Below are 19,524 nucleotides of genomic sequence, written 5' to 3'. Positions count from 1 at the left end.
AACAGAGGGAGGGAAAAAAAACATGCTTTACACTGCTTATATTAATTACATTTTTCATTACCCGTCATGTTTTCTACAGGCTTGTGTATTATTACTGCAAAATGTAATGAAACAGAAGGGGGGGAGAAAGGGAGAGAGAGAGAGAGAATGGACTTCTGGGAAATTTTCCAATTCTTGAAATGCAATGTTAATTGAGAGCTATTTTTAGGTCAGCACAGATAGTGTGGGACCCGGTGCCATCCGTCACGGAATGGGCACTGTGTAGGCCAGAGAGTTGCTCTGCTTTACTGGGTGACATGCTCCACCGGTGAGGGGAGAGAAAAGAAGAGGGAACAGGAATCCCACAAAGCAATGCTCCTCTCTGGGATGTGGTGCAGATTCATTTGATGGCTCTGTGCAAGTTTCTCAAAGCAGACGGGAAGGGGTGGAAGGGAAGGGTGCAGCGTTGGACCCAAGCCAAGGCCCAACAGGTTGGAACTGTGATAGTTCAGGGAGGAGTTGCCATGACAGGAGGAGGTCGAATTAAATGAAAGCAAGCAGCTCCCTTCGGTTTGGTGGCAAACTTCCAGCTTTGTGAGGGAGCGGCGGTTCGAAATCAACATGCAATCCGGAGCAATGGATTGGAAATGTGATCCCTCTTAATTTATATATCTCTCTCAAAAGGGCTGCCAAAAATCAATTATTTTAATTTGTATATAGCACAGGCATGTACTGATTCAAGTTTCTTTTGAAGTATGTTTTTAAACAGCCGGCACACAAAGCCACTCGCTCGCTCTCCCCAATGCAAGAAAGAAAGAGAGGGGGAGAGAAAGAGAGTTTAAAACATTGAAAAGACCACAAGTATTCGCAGTTTCTTTGATCCCGGCAAGAAGGCCCACAGAGCCAGTTCAAGCAAATCTAGGAACCCCCTACCAAGTCATTCTACTGGAATCCCAAGAGTCAGCAAAGAGCGGTTGTCTCCTTCCCCTTATCCAAGCATTCTCTTGCGATGTTGTTTCAAGGCACGCCAACACTTCAAGCTTCTGTGGCGCTCTTTGTTGTACCCAAAATCCCCACAGTCTCTGCTAACGTGTGCTGGGTGTACAAAGCACGAGTGTGTGTTCAGGGGTGTGTTAGGCGCGACTGAGCTGTGTCAAAGGATCCTGCACACACACTCTTTATCACCCAAGGAGTATTGCTCAAGGATCCAGCATCCTAACTTGTCAACCAACAGGCATTTGGTGGGTCAGTCCACCAATACAGTACGGTATATGCCATCTGCCTGCCCTGGTTGTTGAGTCTAAGGGCCACTTAGAGCTTCTGCTGCCTCCATTTTTATTGTATCATTTATTCTTTAAGACAACATGGCGACCATAGATGCCTTCCTTCAGAGTCTTCAGTGATCCCTAACCTCACACAAGGCTTCTGTAGTAGCCAATAGATGCTGACTACCAAAGGAGTCCAGAATAGATATGAACGTGGGTGGCTGACCTATACTGAGTCAGAGCATGTCTTTAAGTGTTGTCTACATTGATTGGCTTTCCCAGATTTCAGACAGGATTCTCTCCCAACCAGTGGTATGCAGTCAGTGAACTGGGGGGACTAGGCTAGTCCCCTAAATGCTGCCCTGACGCCTCCTTTCCAAAGCCGGGGAAGCTTCTTCCTGGTTTGGGGAGGGAGGCATAAATAATAATAATAATAATAATAATAATAATAATAATAATAATAATAATAATAATAATAATAATAATAATTTATTTATACCCCGCCCATCTGACTGGGTTTCCCCAGCCACTCGGGGCAGCTCACAACAGAATTAAAAGCACAATAAAACATCAAACATGGAAAACTTCCCAAAACAGGGCTGCCTTTAGATGTCTTCTGAAAGTCAGATAGTTGTTTATTTCCTTGACATCCAATGGGAGGGTGTTTCACAGGGTGGGTGCCACTACCGAGAAGGCCCTCAGTGCATGATGCTCACAAGCACAATGTCCCCTCCTCCTCAAATCGCCCTCTCAAGGGCCCCAACTGTTCCCCTACAGAGAATTTCACCACACGCCGGTGCTCTCAACCTACCTAGAGATTGTGGTATGTGCTTGGTTGTTTATGGGCAGTGCCCATGATGGTTTCTCTGGTTTGCAAATGTGCCCATGAGCCCGCAAAAGTTTGGTAAACCCCGGTTGAAACCTTATTATGCCAAACTGCCACCAAAATTTCACTTGTAGACATATCATTTGATGATAATGTAAATATGTCAACAACTTGCAGAACATTCGCATATCAGGGGTTGCCTGACTACACCATGTAGGATACCGTTGATTAAATGATGCTACAGTGGAACCTCTACTTACAGACATAATCAGTTCTGGAGTGCTGTCCGTAAGTTGATCCGGGTTGCTGGTAGATGCACCGTTGTGCACAGGCGCATTGGGCAGCAGCGCGCTTCTGCGCATGTGCAGATGGCAGAAGCTGCTTCTGCGTGTGCACGAGTTGTAGCAAACCTGGTATTTACTTCCGGGTTTGCCGCGGTTGCAACTTGGATCGGACCCAAGTAGAGGCGGTCGTAAGCAGAGGTTCTATTGTATTGTGTTAACAATTTACATACAGTGGTACCTTGGTTTATGAACTTAATCCATTCCTTGCTTCCAAGGCAAGGTTCACAAACCAAAACACCTACCTCCGGGTTTGCAGCATTCTTAATCCAATTTGTTCATAAACTAAGCTGTTCATAAACCAAGGTATCACTTTATTTACGTCATTTTAGGTAATATGCCCACAAGGGAATTTTGATGACAATGGGTTAGCTAACTTTTACTCAGAGTAGATCCATTGAAATTAATGGACATGGCTAAGATAGGTCAATTAATTTCATTGGGCTTACTCTGGCAACACTTAGCTGAGTACCACACCTTATTTCTTCTATACCCTGTGAAGCTTAACCTATTTTTCTTACTTTTATTCTGCCCTCCCCTCTACCACTTCCTTGTTTAGACTATAAAGCTAAGTTATAGAGAACAAATATTGAATATTTGGGTATATCACTCCTACAGTAATTACATATTGCTATTATTAACTCCTCTTATTAATTATATTACTTCTGCAGTAATCGTTATTATAATGATTTCAGTGGGGGAGATCTGAGCATAAGCTTAACTCACCAGATGAAATCAATGAAACTTTGACAGTACAATCCTAGGCTTGTCAGCCCAGAAGTAAACCCTATGGAGTTCAGATAAGTATATATAGGATTGCAGCCTGAAGCACTTGACTTCAGATGGATCACAACTCCCCACACTGCAAACAAGCTTAAGTTATGTATAACAAGTGCAAAGGATTCAAAATCATACTGCTCTTAATTGCTGGATTTCAACCTGTTCGAGAAATAATAATATCAGAATCTGAATCTTCGGTGTCAGACGAAAGATCACAAAACAGTACTGAGTTTATTACTAATCAGTAATATAGAACTGTGTGTGTGTGTGTGTGTGTGTGTGAAATATCAGCTTCATTGAAATAGAGATCTGGGTCACGAGATATCATTAGATGCTCAGGAATTGGTTAAATATACTTCAATAAACCACAAGCATTAACCTTAAAGAAAATTTTTATTATACAATGGTATCTCATAAATATAAATAATAATAATAATATCAGAATCTGAATCTTCGGTGTCAGATGAAAGATCACAAAACAGTACTGAGTTAATTCTATATTACTGATTAGTAATATAGAACCGTGTGTGTGTGTGTGTGTGTGTGTGTGTGTGTGTGTGTGTGTGTGTGTGAAAACAGGGATGTCCCCTCCAACATTTCTCCAATGAAAATAGGGGCATCCTAAGGAAAAGTGGGACATTCCAGGATCAAATCAGATATCAGGATGGTTTCTGTAAATCCAGGACTGTCCCTGGAAAATAGGAACACTTGGAGGGTCTGGTATCTAACATCAGCAGGGCTCAATTTTATATACAGAACAACAAGCGTTGTATACTGGCATTGTAAAATGAATAACGCTGGACTGGTCCAATATATATACATATATATTCTGGTGCATGGTTATAAAAGAATTAGAAAACATCCAAGTCATGCAGCCAACTTTTATTTTTAAAAATCCATGGAATGCTTGCACCGCTTGGAATATTTAGTCCATCCTTGATTATCTTGGACATATATTTAATTCTTGGCCTTTTTTCTGCCTTGTGTAATCAAGGCTTCTACTGGCATGCAAGGACAGAAAGAAAGCAAAGCCTGCAAATGCCCTCTGCAGAGGTGGATCAGCTGGAATACGCCTACACTAACGTTAGAGGTCAGGGAATCACCTGCACATCTTATTCCTCCCAAGCAAAGAGCCTGATCAGCGTAGCTTTTACCTGACTATTCCTGTTAGATTAAAAAGAAGAACTACACTCTCAACCTCTCCGGTGCTTAGATAGGAGCGATAAATCATAAATATATGCTAACATGATTTCCTCTTATCTGACACAGTGAATTAAGACGGTTGAGCACAAACATTTATAGCGGGAATGACAAACGCTTCCTTTTAGGTATGCAGCATCAAAACCATTAAGTTTTATGGTAAAGAACATTTAAAGCTAACGCAAGCAATATACATCAGTGCATTAGTGCACTAAGATGTAGTTGCATGTGTGCACAAATACGCCGTGTGCACACAGGAAGACGCTGACCATACGAATTAAGAGAAAGCTCTACACTGTTTGAAAATGATTTGCCAGAAGGTCTGGCTCCAGTGCAGTTCAGCACTATGAGAACGAGGCTCATCTATGTTCACCCCGACCCCCAGGCTCACGCAGTCCTCTCCCTTGCTTCTCTCCCAGCACAGCCAAAGCCCTTTCACTTTTGCTGTTTAATTGTCCTTTGTTGCATCATCCAATCCTGAGGGCAATCTAAACTATGGTTCGTGCAAACCAACCCCTTACAGTGGCTGATGGAGCTAAATTATTATTTGACTGCATCGGCCTATCGTTCTGCTGCTTCATTTTGTATTGGAAAATTAACGAGATGAAGTGAAGGTTTCTGACCTCGTCACAGCCACTTCAGAGGAGCAGAGGGGAGAACTTCCTAGACTAGCTTCGTTTTTATAACATCAAATCATAGATTAGCAAAAGGATGGGGAGTCTTAGATGTTCTAAGTCAATGGTCAGAGATGATGGGAGTTGTAGCAACAGCTAGACGGCCACAGGTTTCCCTGCCCTGATTTAGTGCTACATCTAAACCAAACCAATGTCTATCAGTGTTGCCTGGTCAGTGAAAATTATCTGTGAATTTCGACTTTTGACAGCCTTATTTATTTATTTATTTTTTAAACTCCCTGGCTTGCGTTGCTCTTTTTGTTCAGGCAGAATCATATGACAAACCACAGAAATAATAAGCAGCTTGAAGATTCCCTCTCAGAATGGGATCATGGAAATGAGATTTATTTGATTGGATCAATATTTGGGATTTCATGGAGGAGAAGGGATTCAAATGCGCCTTTGAAATTTTTACTTTAATGTGTTCATTTTCTTTTCAATGGCATGCCAAACGTCCTAGGATTTAGAAACCTGACAGGTAATAGGGAGAATGTGTAGCCAGGAGTCTTCTTGGAAAATCCCACCCCAATTGATGGCCCTAACTTAAATCAACATAAATCATTTAGTGAAATATTTGGTCGAAAAATGCCCAGGGCATGGATTCTGAATTACTTTCCACCTTAGTCCTTTTAAGCTGCTGATGAAATTACTGGCGAGCAGTAATCAGTACTTTTTTTCTGTCCCAAGGTTAAAAACAGCAACTACAAAAGACCAAGGTGTGCCATTATGAGCTTTTCATGGTGCAATTCGTTGCACAAGCCTACGTGTATTTACCTGGAAGTAAATCTTTCTGTGGTCAGTGGATGTTACTCCCTGGTAAATTTGCTTAGGATTGCAGCCTCAGTTACTGAGAGTCCGAAGATAGCATCATAATGAAAAACAAGTTTATAAAACTCAGGTGTGTATTTAGATAGATAGATATTAGTTTCGACAGAATCCTGAGTTCCAAGCAAACAGGACTGGAAGGGAATGTTCAAAGCATTGAGAATAGCCTTCACTTGGTTGAGACACAACCTTAGTCCAGGGGCTAAGTATGGCCCTCCAAGCTTTTCTGTTTGGCCCTCAGGACTCTCCGAAGGTCGCACCATTTTTGACTGCCCTCCATGATCTCTCTCAAGCACTTTTGCCAGGCTGGAATGTGTCCTTGCTTCTTCATCATCATCATCATCATCATCATCATCATCATGCTGGGATGACCCATTTGGCTGGGGATGACCCCAGCCACTGTGGGCAGCTTCAAACACATATAAAAACATACCATAATAAAACATCAAACATAAATAATAACAATCTGATCCAATACAAAAAAGTCGCAATAGCTTTAAAATAAACAACTTGTAATCACTTAAAGCAATACTCAATAATCCATTAGAATCTAATACAGTGGTACCTCGGGTTACAGACATTTCAGGTTACATACGCTTCAGGTTACAGACTCCACTAACCCAGAAATAGTACCTCGGGTTAAGAACTTTGCTTCAGGATGAGAACAGAAATCATGCTCCGGCGGTGCGGCAGCAGCAGGAGGCCCCATTAGCTAAAGTGGTCTTCAGGTTAAGAACGGACCTCCAGAATGAATTAAGTTCTTAACCTGAGGTTCCACTGTAGTAAACAGTGGAATTAAATGACAGCAAATAATAATTAAACAGTTTACACTTAACCGTTATAATAAAGAATTACTAAACTATAATCAATCAAAATAAAGGTGAGTCCCAATGCCTAAAATACCACAAAACATACAACTCACATAAAAGGATCAAAGTGAGAAACAAGGATATGCAACTTATAAAATCCCTGAACACCTCTTCTCTCTTCCCAGCTGCTTTGGCTGTTCTCTTGGTCACCTGGCTGGAGGATGGAGAGATGCAGAGTGGGAATTAGTGTAGAAACCTCGGACTTGGGTGTGGCTGGAATGTAGTGAACTGGAATGTGCTTCCTGGAATTTGGCTCACTGCGGAAAGGTCAGAGTCACATCTGTTGCTCTGCCTACTTTGACATCTGACTTGGCCTAGTTTGGCTCTGGTTCTACCCACCACCGACCTGCAACCCCCGGAGAGTTGCCTGAGGGAATGCAGCCTGCAGTTTGAGAAAGGCTTCCCTACGCCTGTGTTCCCTATATCTGCCAATAAATCCCATCCTCTTGGATCCAGCCATTTGTTTCACTAATCACTAGTGCCATATATTTCAATATTTGCCCTGCAAATATTGTTGGAAGCTCTTTTGACTTGTCTGGGAGAAAACAGGCAGATTGGGAACAGGGACATAGTGATGGGAGCCCTGCCCCAGACACTGCTGTACATAGTTTGTTGGTTAACCAACAGGGATTGCCTCCTCAGCTGTTTCCCCATTGGAAGCCCTGACAAAGTCCCTTCCATGAACCTGCTTCTATGAGCCAGTGTAGTGTAGTGTTTAAGAGGGGTAGACTCGTAATCTCGTGAACCGGGTTCACGTCCCCGTTCCTCCACATGCAGCTGCTGGGTGACCTTGGGCTAGTCACACTTCTCTGAAGTCTCTCAGCCCCACTCACCTCACAGAGTGTTTGTTGTGGGGGAGGGAGGGAAAGGAGAATGTTGGCCACTTTGAGACTCCTTCGGGTAGTGATAAAGTGGGATATCAAATCCAAACTCTTCTACATCAGTGCATGCTCCTCTGCCTTTCCTTGGTAGAAGAAATGGCTGGCTACAAGCTGCCAGGACACTGGGGAATTGAAAATGGCGGCTCAAAGCTGCCCTCTCTCTCTCTCTCTCTCTCTCTCTCTCTCTCTCTCTCCTCCAATTGCAACCCCAGGTTGTTCCAGATTGGAGGAAGCCCTTGGGCAAAGCTATTCAATTGCAGAAGTAACCAAGGTTGGCTCAAGAATACCAGGATCTGATTCCAGCCTATTATGGCTTGTTCACATGACAAGATAGGAGCTTCCATCATCCATCAACTTGGCCCTGATCAACTGATGGGCTGTGGGAGTGTGCCTTGCCCCAAGTTTAAGGAAGGATTTGCATTAAACCTGAAATATACTCGGAGTCGAGAGTGGATTTCATGCTCTTTATTCAGCTCATAGTGGTGAAGAGGAATGGAAGTTCCCCCAGAATGTCTGCTTTATATACATTATTTACACAATGGGCCCCACGTGATTGGCTAATTCCGGGATTCACCTGTAGGCCAATCAGGTTGCGGATTCACTTCCACCTGGAGCTGAATTGGGTGGCTCCTGTGGTCCAGTCAGATTGCTGCAATCTGGACCCTATTCTAGGACCAATCAGAGTGCTGCCTTTTGGATCCTATTCAACTCAGTACATAACAACAACAAAAAAACAAACCCTGATGAAACAGAGAGAAACAACTGGTTCTGATCAGCTGATGGGCAGTGGGAGAATGCTTTGCTTTAGGATCAGGAAGGAATTTGTATTGCAACCCCTGCTAAAATGGAAGGGAGGGAACCATCTTTAGCAGTGATTTCAAAGCAAACCCCTTTGTGTTCCCAGAGTCAGCCTTCAAAGAGGCTTGTCACCTGATGTCATTGTAGCAGCAGGTGATTGACAGGTGGGTGGTACCCGGCACCTGTCAAATCTGGCCCAGGAGGGGTTGGGCAGATACAGATTTGGCCCAGGGGGTGGCGAGAGAAGTGTGTTCTCACTTCTGCGCTAGAAGGCAGCACAGAGGCAGGACCCGGGAACTGCCTTTTTTATTTATATAGGTGATTGTTATGAGGACAAAGGGAAATGTAAAATATTGTGAAGCCTTTTGCAGATAAGTGTCATAAAATCTCTGCTCAGCATGAAACCCACAGGATAACCTTACTTTCCTCACTTCCCCCAAACGATAAGCCGAGCTCTGTAGAGGAAGGGTGTGAGAAAATGGAACAAATAAGACAATCACAAAAACATTTTTAAAAAAGCATAACAAGGACAATTATTCATAATAATAGGAAGCGCAATGATCTCGCTGGTTCTTTCAAACGGCCTTATTCTTTCCCAAGAATAGGCAGCTGCCAGGCTCTCACACATGTGACCAGTGTAGCTTTCCAGTTTTGAGGTCACATCATTAATTACAAAAAATATGTGTCTGATTCTCCACTCCATTACTCTGGTTTTATGCCAGTTATCATTCCACTAAAAGTTCCACAGCTACACTGACATAAAAGAAGAGATTATAAATTCCCCCCCCCCCCCAAAAAAAGGCAGCCCTGTTTTCCTCTTCCATGGAACTAGCATAATTTCCTCTCCCCATCCTACACCACACTTTTTGAAATCCCAAAAGCATCAGAAAAAGGCCCTGGTGGGTTTTTGTTTTTTTAAAAAAGCAAGTCGTCTTTTTCCAGTTTTATACAGAGTGCTGTAATATTCACACCAATCCTTTGAAGTTACCCTGCACCACAGCTGATTTGGTGAAAACAGCACAGCAAAGAAACAACACAAAACATTAACTGAAAAGCCAGCTCTTTTCATTTGTTAATTGCCTGGCATGAATTGTTGTTGACACTGGTTTGTCCTCAAGCTCTAAATATGTTAAAACCTCCTTTAAGAAAGAGGTTTCAAAGGATACAGTCATCACTGGGTATCCCATACATCCCTTGTGTTCAGAAGGAACCCACCCAAGTCAGAGTTCCTTACTTTCTCAAGAAACTGGAATTTATTGCCCTGAACCCTCCAAGTGCTTCCTTAAAGAGGCCTTAATTTTAAAACCCTGCCCCTCTCGGATGCCAGAAGGGACCCAAAATGATTAACACGTTGCAGAGGGGAGGAAATATGGGGTGAGAGCAATTAGCCCAGAATGTAACAAATCTAAAAATAAATTGGCTTCATTTTTGTCTCCCTTGCACCAGTGTAGGCAGAGCAACATTAATTAGTGTAATAGGACAATAGGAATTAAATTGGCTTGGTCACCAGATTTTTGCCAGACGGCTCCGCTGCTGCCGGTATTGCTATCCAACTTCAAAGATTTGGAAAGATGTTGCTGCAAACGCTGGAGAATAGAAACCTGTTTTTCATCAACCAGGCCGGCCTGACAAATTAAGTCTGTGGAGCCATTAGATTAAGATAAGAGCTTATCTCCTCGACTGACATTTATTCAGAGGTTTTTATACTGCTCAGCTAGTAATTAGAGTCGTTGAATTTTTAACACTGCTTTGTCCAGCCACTTGACAACTCAGAGTCCAAAAATATAGTGTTTGAGAGGGCGGTGTTCTTTTTTTCAAAAGAGAGAGAGAGAGAGAAATTAACCCAAGAATACAAAATAATTAGCCTGCAAAGGGTTTTTTTGTTTCCAGAAAAGAACCGTGATGCTAAAGCATGCAGGAAGGTTTTAAGTGAGTCTGTCACGTAATCACTTGTATTCAAAATCTGGCAGCCCCCTTACATTAAGCCTTTAGGTAGGAAAGCTTAGGTATCTTTTCTCTCCAGGATCTATAATTTCTTTCAACCCATACATCTTGCAAATTCTAACATGTTACGAGGGCATAATCAAAACAGTGGCCCTAGTCATTAATGACTGCCTGCTGTTTTACTCGCCTAATTCGGTGTACAGGCTGTGATTTTTCCAGGGGACTTTCAAAAGGAATTTCGCTTCATACGGCTGATTTCACTGCAAAAGGTTTATTTTTCCTGCCCTAATTTTTTGTTATAATAGCAAACTGATTGCTCCACAATAGGCTGATATATTTGATTTGGATGCAGGGCTTTGAAGGCTGCTTGAGATTAGTAGATCTTACGGGTGTGTTTTAAGCAGCTCGTTTTGAGTAATTTGGAGATCAGAATTGGAATAATAAATTAGTAGTTAAATGGGTGATGTGTTATTTATGGAAATTTGGATGGCTTGTTATGACTGCATCCCGTTAACAGTCCCCAATATATTGTTTACACCCTTCACTCAACATGCTAAGTTTGCTATCTTTAACAACACCCCCCTCCCAGGGAAAAAACAACACACACACACACACACACACAACATCCCAGAAATCATCTTGGAATAGAAAAATATGAGGCTCTTCTCCAACTAATCCATTTGCATGTTCACTCTTCCTCTTACTGAAAGGAAACAAGCCAGATTAGTAAACAGCGGGTCTGAGGTGTTGCACCTTCATGTTCGATAGTCTGTGTGTCACAGTGATGCCTTATGAAACAAGTGCAGCAGTTTATTTACCAAGGTGCAGACGCAATCTGCACTAGGCATGCAAAGCAGTATCAAACCACTTCAAACAGCCGTGGTCTGCTCCCGCCAAAATAAATTCTGTGACCCGTTGTTTGTTACACCTACAAAGAGTTGCTGGAAGACCCCTATTTCTCTCAAAGAGCTCCAGTTTCCCAGAGTTACTTGGGAAGAGAGTTTGTCTGTGATTCCACTCTGGGGATTGTAGTTGCCTGTAGGGAATAGGGGTCTCCCAACTACTCTTAGCAGCAAGCAAACAAGCTGCAATTCCCAGCATGCTTTGGAGGAAGTCATGACTGTTCAAAGTGGCATGATAATACTTTGAATGCATAGTACAGATGGGGCCATATTCATTACAACATGCCTATAACCACTAAGTAAGTTGGCCATCCCGGGGAAAGATCTCGACACACATCAACACTCCAGTCAGTTTGGCCTAGGGGTTAGAGTGTCAGACTAGGGTCGAGGAGGCCCACATCCTATTTAACCATAAGAGCTCACTGACCTACCTCGCAACATTGTTGTGGTGGTGAAATGGGAGAGAAAGAGAACCATGTCCACCACTCTCAGATGCTTGGAAGAATCATTGGAGGATGGATGGCGGCTAACAGATTGAGGTTGAATCCTGACAAGACAGAAGTTTTGGGGGGGACAGGGGGAGGCGGGTGGGGGGGACTCCCTGGTCCTGAATGGGGTAACTGTGCCCCTGAAGGACCAGGTGCGCAGCCTGGGAGTCATTTTGGACTCACAGCTGTCCATGGAGGTGCAGGTTAATTCTGTGAACAGGGCAGCTGTCTACCAGCTCCACCTGGTACACAGGCTGAGACCCTACCTGCCTGCAGACTGTCTCGGCAAAGTGGTGCATGCTCTAGTTATCTCCCGCTTGGACTACTGCAATGCGCTCTACATGGGGCTACCTTTGAAGGTGACCCAGAAACTGCAATTAATCCAGAATATGGCAGCTAGACTGGTGACTGGGAGTGGCCGCCAGGATCACATAACACCGGTCCTGAGAGATCTGCATTGGCTCCCAGTACGTTTCTAAGCACAATTCAAAGTGTTGGTGCTGACCTTTAAAGCCCAAAACGGCCTCGGTCCAGTATACCTGAAGGAGCATCTCCACCCCCATCGTTCAGCCCGGACACTGAGACCCAGTGCCGAGGGCCTTCTGGCAGTTCCCTCATTGCAAGACAGGGAACCAGACAGAGGGCCTTCTCGGTAGTGATGCCCGCCCTGTGGAACGCCCTCCCATCAGATGTCAAGGATTTTAAAAAGACATCTGAAGGCAGCCCTGTTTAGGGAAGTTTTTAATATTTAATGCTGTATTGTTTTTAACACTCAATTGGGAGCCGCCCAGAGTGGCTGGGGAAACTCAGCCAGATGGGCGGGGTGTAAATAATAAATTATTATATTCTTATCATAGGATAGGGTGGGAAATGTATGCTAGAACTTTAGGCCTCTGCAGTTAAAATGTGGTAAAGGGCTTTGTTGCCCTAGTACAACAAATCTACTTTAAAAGAGAATCTTGCCCTTTGTGGTTTGGTAAGTGATGGGGAACTGCATTGAAAAGGGGGTGGATGGATGACTAATAGGAAGATATATAAACATCCAGCAAAAAGGAAAAAGAAAGAAGTCAGGATGAATGCCGGACAAATGCTCATTGCAGTGTAACATCCCCATGAGCAAATCCAGATGAAAGCTCGATAAAGACCAGATATGATCTAACCTCTGCATTAGCTTTGCGCAAGCAAATCAGGAATGCTCCATAAACAGGCCATCTGGAGGGGCTCTCAGTTTCACCTCTATTCCTTAAACAGTGTTATTGACAATTCAAGCTGTCCGAGTGATCTGTGTTGGTTAGATCAAAAGAAAACTCTTGGGACACAGCTCAGTTATTAGTACTTACAAAGCATTTTGCCTTCTAGTTTACAGAAGTCCTGAACTGCACATTGTAATGTTTCATAGCATGCGTTGCAAACTGGTAGCTATAAGGCTTGCAGGGCCTCAGCTGCCAATTAAGATCAAAACTTTTTAGAAGAAGTCAGCTGCTTACAAAAGCAGTTGTGGCTTTCAAAAGTTGGCTACATGTAAACTGTTGGATAGTTTAGATGTGAGAAGACATTTCAGTAAAGAACCGAAAGAACTCAGGATTTGCAAACAGATTATGATTTTAGGAATGAGATCTGAATTAATTGGGACTTAATTATTTGAGTATATAGACCCTGATTTTGCTGGACGTCAAAGGCAAGAGGTAGAACCCAGATCTCATTCTGCTGAATTGTTGAATGTTCACAGTATGCGTCCAGCAAATTTCCTCTTCTGAGTGTTCCAAAAAGATTAGCGAGACTGTGGAATAAGCATTGGACTTCACAGTTGAAAAATATGGTGGAGAATGCTGACACCGGTAGAATGATGTCACAAGCCCATGCAATTATTTCTGGGTCCAACTGGCAATATAGGACTGTAATGTCCAAAGGAAAATGTCTCCTTGGAAAGTTGCAGATTCCGTGATTACTTGCTCTTCCAAAGCTATTCCCTTTCCCAAAAATATTTGGAAGTTTCTCTAGACATATGTGGAATTCCACGTTTGGCATTTCCAATGTCTTTTTCATTCTGAAACAAACAGATGAGGAGGGATTGGGATTGGGACCAAAGATCTTTTTGCATTTGCTTTTTCAGAGGGGCAATCTGGTTTGAAGTAGACTCTGATCTCCTGCAGCAAAGTTTTCTTGCCAACAGACAGATTCCCTATCAGAAATGATATTGGTTGCAGCCTTCCACTCACTGCCCTGTTTCCACCAGCATTAACGGAGCCAAGTGCAATGGCAGAACAAGCAGAATATTCTCTGCCTCCTTCTTGTTTATATTTCGCCATTGATCCAGTGGGTTTCAGTATGGTTAACGAAAACGATAAAAAGTCTCGTGTCAAATTCATGATGAAGCAGATGTATTGTGGCATACCCTTTTGTCAACATCGTTGCCTGAGACATGGAGTTTCAAATAGAGCTTCAGATTAAGCTGTATTGATCCAAAACCAATCAGAAGGACAAGGGTCCCTGAGGGTGCCTGGATCACGGCTGAGGTCTTCCCCTTTGACCAGTGGCTGCTCTTTGCAGGTATGATATGATTCGGCAGACTTGGGAGACTCTTGGGTGTCCACTTCACTTGCTTTGCTGCAGAGCTTTGATACCAACAACCATCATACTCCAAGGCTCACCTAGTAAGGGCATGAGAAGTTCCCCCCGTCCTTGGCTGGGAAGCCACCAAGTGGCAGTGGCTGACATGCCCAGGAGATGCTGCCCTCAGTATGACAAATAAGCCCACAAAGCCCACGCTTCATTATTGGATCTTTATTTGCAAATCTTATTATATTTCAATAAATATAACCATTCCACCAATACGCTGGCTCTAGAGTCTTCTTCAGGGATGTGGAGGCAATATAAATATGCATTTAGTTGCTCACCTATACGGTAGAAAATTACACTGCCATAGGGTTTATGTCCTCTTACAGGATTGCATTTTAAATGGTTCCATTTTACAGGCGAACATTCCATTTTAGTAGTGAGATTGAGCACTGAGTAAGGCAGGCAGTGAGCAGCAGAGCACAGAAAGGTGTGCGGTGTTGATTTATTTTACGTGCCCAAATTTGGCTATGCAAAATACATAAATAGAAGATAGATAGATATAGATGATAGATTAGATAGACAGACAGACAGACAGACAGACAGACAGACAGACAGATAGATAGATGATAGATGATAGATAGATAGATAGATAGATAGATAGATAGATAGATAGATAGATAGATGATAGATAGATAGATCATAGATAGATGATAGAGATATAGATAGAAATAGATAGATAGAATAGATAGATAGATAGATAGATAGATAGATAGATAGATAGATGATAGATAGATAGATAGATAGATAGATAGATAGATAGATAGATAGATGATAGAGTGGTACCTTGGGTTAAGTACTTAATTCGTTCCGCAGGTCCGTTCTTAACCTGAAACTGTTCTTAACCCGAAACCACTTTAGCTAATGGGGCCTCCTGCTGCGATTTCTGTTCTCATCCTGAAGCAAAGTTCTTAACCCTAGGTACTATTTCTGGGTTAGCGGAGTCTGTAACCTGAAGCAAATGTAACCTGAAGCGTATGTTACCCGAGGTACCACTGTAGATAGATAGATAGATAGATGATAGATAGATATAGATAGATAGATAGATAGATAGATAGATAGATGATAGATAGATAGATAGATAGATAGATAGATAGATAGATAGATAGATAGATAGATGATAGATAGATAGATAGATAGATAGATGATAGATAGATAGATAGATGATAGATAGATAGATAGATAGATAGATAGATAGATAGATAGATAGATGATAGATAGATAGATAGATGATAGATAGATGATAGATACTAAAGACTACTTCACAGATTAGTTTTCTAGCTGAGATTCCTCTCCGGTTAGGAAAACATGTGTTTACCAAAATGCGCAAAGCATCGCATGAGTATTTCTTATATGTCATGAATGCAGCAGCTGGGCATAAGTGAAAAAGCAACAACCACTTTTGCTACACTCCATGTATTACGATAAACACAGGTTTTCCTTCTTAGAGATTCTCTCTGTAAGAAAATTATAATGAATGGAGCATCTTCAAGATTGTTCAGAAATCCATCCAAGATGTCTCAAGAAGGACACGTATCGACTCACTTGAATTCAGATGCTACATCTGGGAAATCTTGGTCAAACTAACCTGTTCAATCGTGCACGTGGCATTTGTATTGCTTACCTTAATGCAACTCTGGTCTCCTGACTTCCAGCTGTTTGTTGCATCCGGAACGCTCCATCTTCTTGTGCTCCCGACAGTTGGGACATCATAATCCCTCTTCCTTTCCTTTCGCAAAGTTTTAAATATCAATGATGCCCCCCCTTTTTTTTTCAAAGACATCACCAGCATCTGCCCAATTAATGTTAAATCAAACAGGTGTGCACATGTCGTAACTTAAATGTTGTTTTATAAACAGCCCATCTGAAACATTGGCGGGTGGGGTGGGGTGTTGCAAGGCTGATTGAGCTATCAGCATAGGAAATGCTGACAGACGCACACCTCTTAACCCAGAAAGCCAGGCTCACTAAGCCAAACTGCAACTGTTTCTAGGGATGCTGCACAGCCTCACAGACTCTCTCAGAGATACGCCCTCCTCTGCTTCCCCTGCTCAGTCCTGTGTGAGAGCCGAGATGCAGTGGCTAACAGAAGTGATCAGCTGAGGCACCTACAGCTGATCAGCTGGTTCCAGGACACAACACATCCCCAACAGTGGTGTAGCGTACGTTGCCAGTGTCCGGGGCAAAGCAAGTATTGGCCGGGCAGCGGTGGCAATGGTGGTGGGGTAGGGTCTTCCTAGCAGGGAGAGGAAAGCGGCGGTGGCCATTTATTTTATTATTAGCATTCATTTATTATTCTTATTTATTTTATTTTCACATTTTTTTAATTTCATTTTTATTATTATTTATTTCATGATTTGTTTACACCACTTGATTGTTTTTTTAAAGAAAAAAACCTGAAAGCAGATTATTTTTCTTTTGAATTTTGGCACCCCACTCCACACCAAAAAAATGTGTGCCTGGGGCAACAGCCTCTCTGAACCCCCCCCCCCAACCCAGCTATGTCATTGATCCTCAAGGCACTTCATTCAGGAGGTGCCTCACATTGCCTTCGGTGCTCCATTCGAAGTTGTGGTGGTCTGCGTGCCGGTCTGGTAGCCCCAGCAAATGTTCAGCTGTGACACCCTCTAGAGGCAGTGCTACTCAAAGGAGAGGAACCTTGGAAGCTGCCTTATTATGATGGGTCAAAACATTGGTCCATTTAGCTCAGTGGTGCATGCACTGACTGCCAGAAGCTCCCTTAGTTTCCAGCACACTCACAGCCCAAGCTGGCGATTCTGGGAAATGAACCTGGAACCTTTTAAAGCATGTACACTAGTGGTGAACTTAGGCCTAAACTTGGACAAAGCTGACCATATTGGAGACAAGGGTTTTTTGTTTTGTTTTTAAGCACCTGATAATAATAATAATAATAATAATAATAATAATAATAATAATAATAATAATATATTTTATTTATATCCCACCCTCCCCAGACAAAGCCAGGCTCATAGCGGCTAACAACAGTAAAATGATAAAACATTCTAAAATCATTTCATTATAAAATTAATTCCAATCAAATTAATGGCAACCATTGGGCTAGAAGTTCTATGAGGATTGCCAAAGGAGGGAGTCAGGCTGTGCCCTGGCCAAAGGCCTGGTGGAACAGCTCTGTCTTGCAGGCCCTGCGGAAAGATGTCAAGTCCCGCAGGGGCCTAGTCTCTTGTGACAGAGCGTTCCACTAGATCGGGGCCACAGCTGAAAAAGCCCTGGCTCTGGTTGAGGCCAGCCTAACCTCTCTGTGGCCTGGGACCCTCAAGATGTTTTTGTTTGAAGACCGTAAGTTCCTCTGTGGGACATACCAGGAGAGGCGGTCTCGTAGGTACGAGGGTCCCAGGCCATATAGGGCTTTGAAGGTTAAAACCAGCACCTTAAACCTGATCCTATACTCCACCAGGAGCCAGTGCAGCTGGTATAGCACTGGATGAATGTGATCTCGCAGCGAGGACCCCGTAAGGAGTCTCGCCGCGGCATTCTGCACCCGCTGGAGTTTCTAGGTCAGTCTCAAGGGCAGCCCCACGTAGAGCGAGTTACAATAATCCAGTCTGGAGGTGACCGTCATGTGGATCACAGTGGCTAGGTCAGGACGAGAGAGGTAAGGAGCCAACTGCTTAGCTTGGCGGAGATGAAAAAATGCCGCCTTTGTTATAGCTGCAATCTGCGCCTCCATGGAAAGAGAGGTGTTGAAGATTACACCCAAACTCTTAACGGATGGTGCTGGCACTAATTGAGCCCCCGCAAGAGATGGGAGTTGCCCCCCCAATCCCATATTGTCCCGACCCAGCCAAAGGTCCTCTGGCTTCGAATGATTTAACTTCAACCGGCTCCCACGTAACCATCCAGCCACAGCTTCCAAACATCTGATCAGTGTGTCTGGGGCCGAGTCAGGATGGCCATCCATCAACAGATAGAGTTGGGTGTCATCAGCATACTGATGTCTTGGTTCATAGGATAATCAGAACAGCCAATATTGCTGGCCCTCAAGTTCCTTCTGTATTCAAAATGTAGTTGCCAACAACCAGTATTCCACCTTTAAGCTGCAATTCTCTACACACTTACCCAGGAGTAAGTCCTCTCGAACTCACAGAGACTTACTTCTGAAGAGACAAGCAAAGGATTGCTCAGCTTGCGTGTGTTACAAGAGACCCCTGCTTCTCCCTCCACAGAGATTAATCTCCATGTTGGAAAAAGTAATTTACAAAGTGGCCTTTAGTGAGACTCTGTTTTATCAGTCTTATATTGGAGTGCCAAAGGATAATGTGGGACAACAAATACAGCCGAAGAGAAGTCATTTAAGAGATGGCATTCACATCAATACTCCTTGCTCGAGTCTGCAAACAATGCCACTATAGGACTGTGAATATCAACCCGCGTAATCCAGGTTGCAATATAAAAACCACCATTGAACAAGTTTTCATCTTGCACAAATATCACCCAGACGTTGAAGTGCAGATGATTTTCAAGCAATTTCCTTCTCTGCCATCACAAAATGAAATGTAACCAAACTCATCCATCGCATCTTGTTTGGAATAATAGACAGGGAGGGGGGGAGAGACTCCTGTTTGGGGGAATTTAGCACAGCAGCTAGAAACAGAGGTGTCCAAACCAATACAGCCTATCCGTAGAGTCAAATATAATTTACAGAAGTTTCTATTTGCATCTTCTCAAATAATCCCCAGCAGCATGTGCATGTATGCCTGCGTTGTTGAGAATACGCAAAAGAAACTGCAATCCCAAAGCAAATCAGTGAGATGGGCTGCAAAGTGGCTGAATAACGCAGAGAAACCTGTAGTGCAGAGAGGAAGAACTTATTACCCTCCAAGTATTAATAAGACTACAATTCCCATCATTCCTGGCCAAGAAAGGTGGGGCTGATGCTATCTCATGGCATTGTATGAAGAACTCAAAGCAGTGCATGATTGCAACGTAAGTGGAATCCTACAGAATCAGACCATATATACATTTGTTCCAACATTCTGCTTTCTCCAGTGGTGACCCGGAATTTAACTACGTAGTTATAAACTGCTCAGAAGTTTTACTTATAAACCACTTAGGGGCTTTATTTACAATTAAGTAGCATGTAAATTTTGTTAAATA

General features: G+C 43.0%; 1 protein-coding gene across 1 annotated transcript in view; it reads left to right on the top strand.

Moving 5' to 3' along the window:
* LOC308586919 (uncharacterized protein) overlaps positions 1-7,106 on the top strand; it is a 282,149-nt gene extending 275,043 nt beyond the window's left edge. The window contains exon 5 of the mRNA XM_081194122.1: positions 6,885-7,106. Within this exon, the coding sequence (XP_081050248.1) occupies positions 6,885-6,951 (67 nt within the window). The 3' untranslated portion in view covers positions 6,952-7,106. The remainder of the gene's footprint in view (positions 1-6,884) is intronic.
* The last annotated feature ends 12,418 nt before the right edge of the window (positions 7,107-19,524 follow it).

The sequence above is a fragment of the Podarcis bocagei genome, assembly GCF_964188305.1.
Source record: "Podarcis bocagei genome assembly, chromosome: 5".
Lineage (NCBI taxonomy): Eukaryota > Metazoa > Chordata > Lepidosauria > Squamata > Lacertidae > Podarcis > Podarcis bocagei.
Note: the sequence above shows the minus strand (reverse complement) of the source record. Positions and strands in the feature narration are given on the sequence as shown.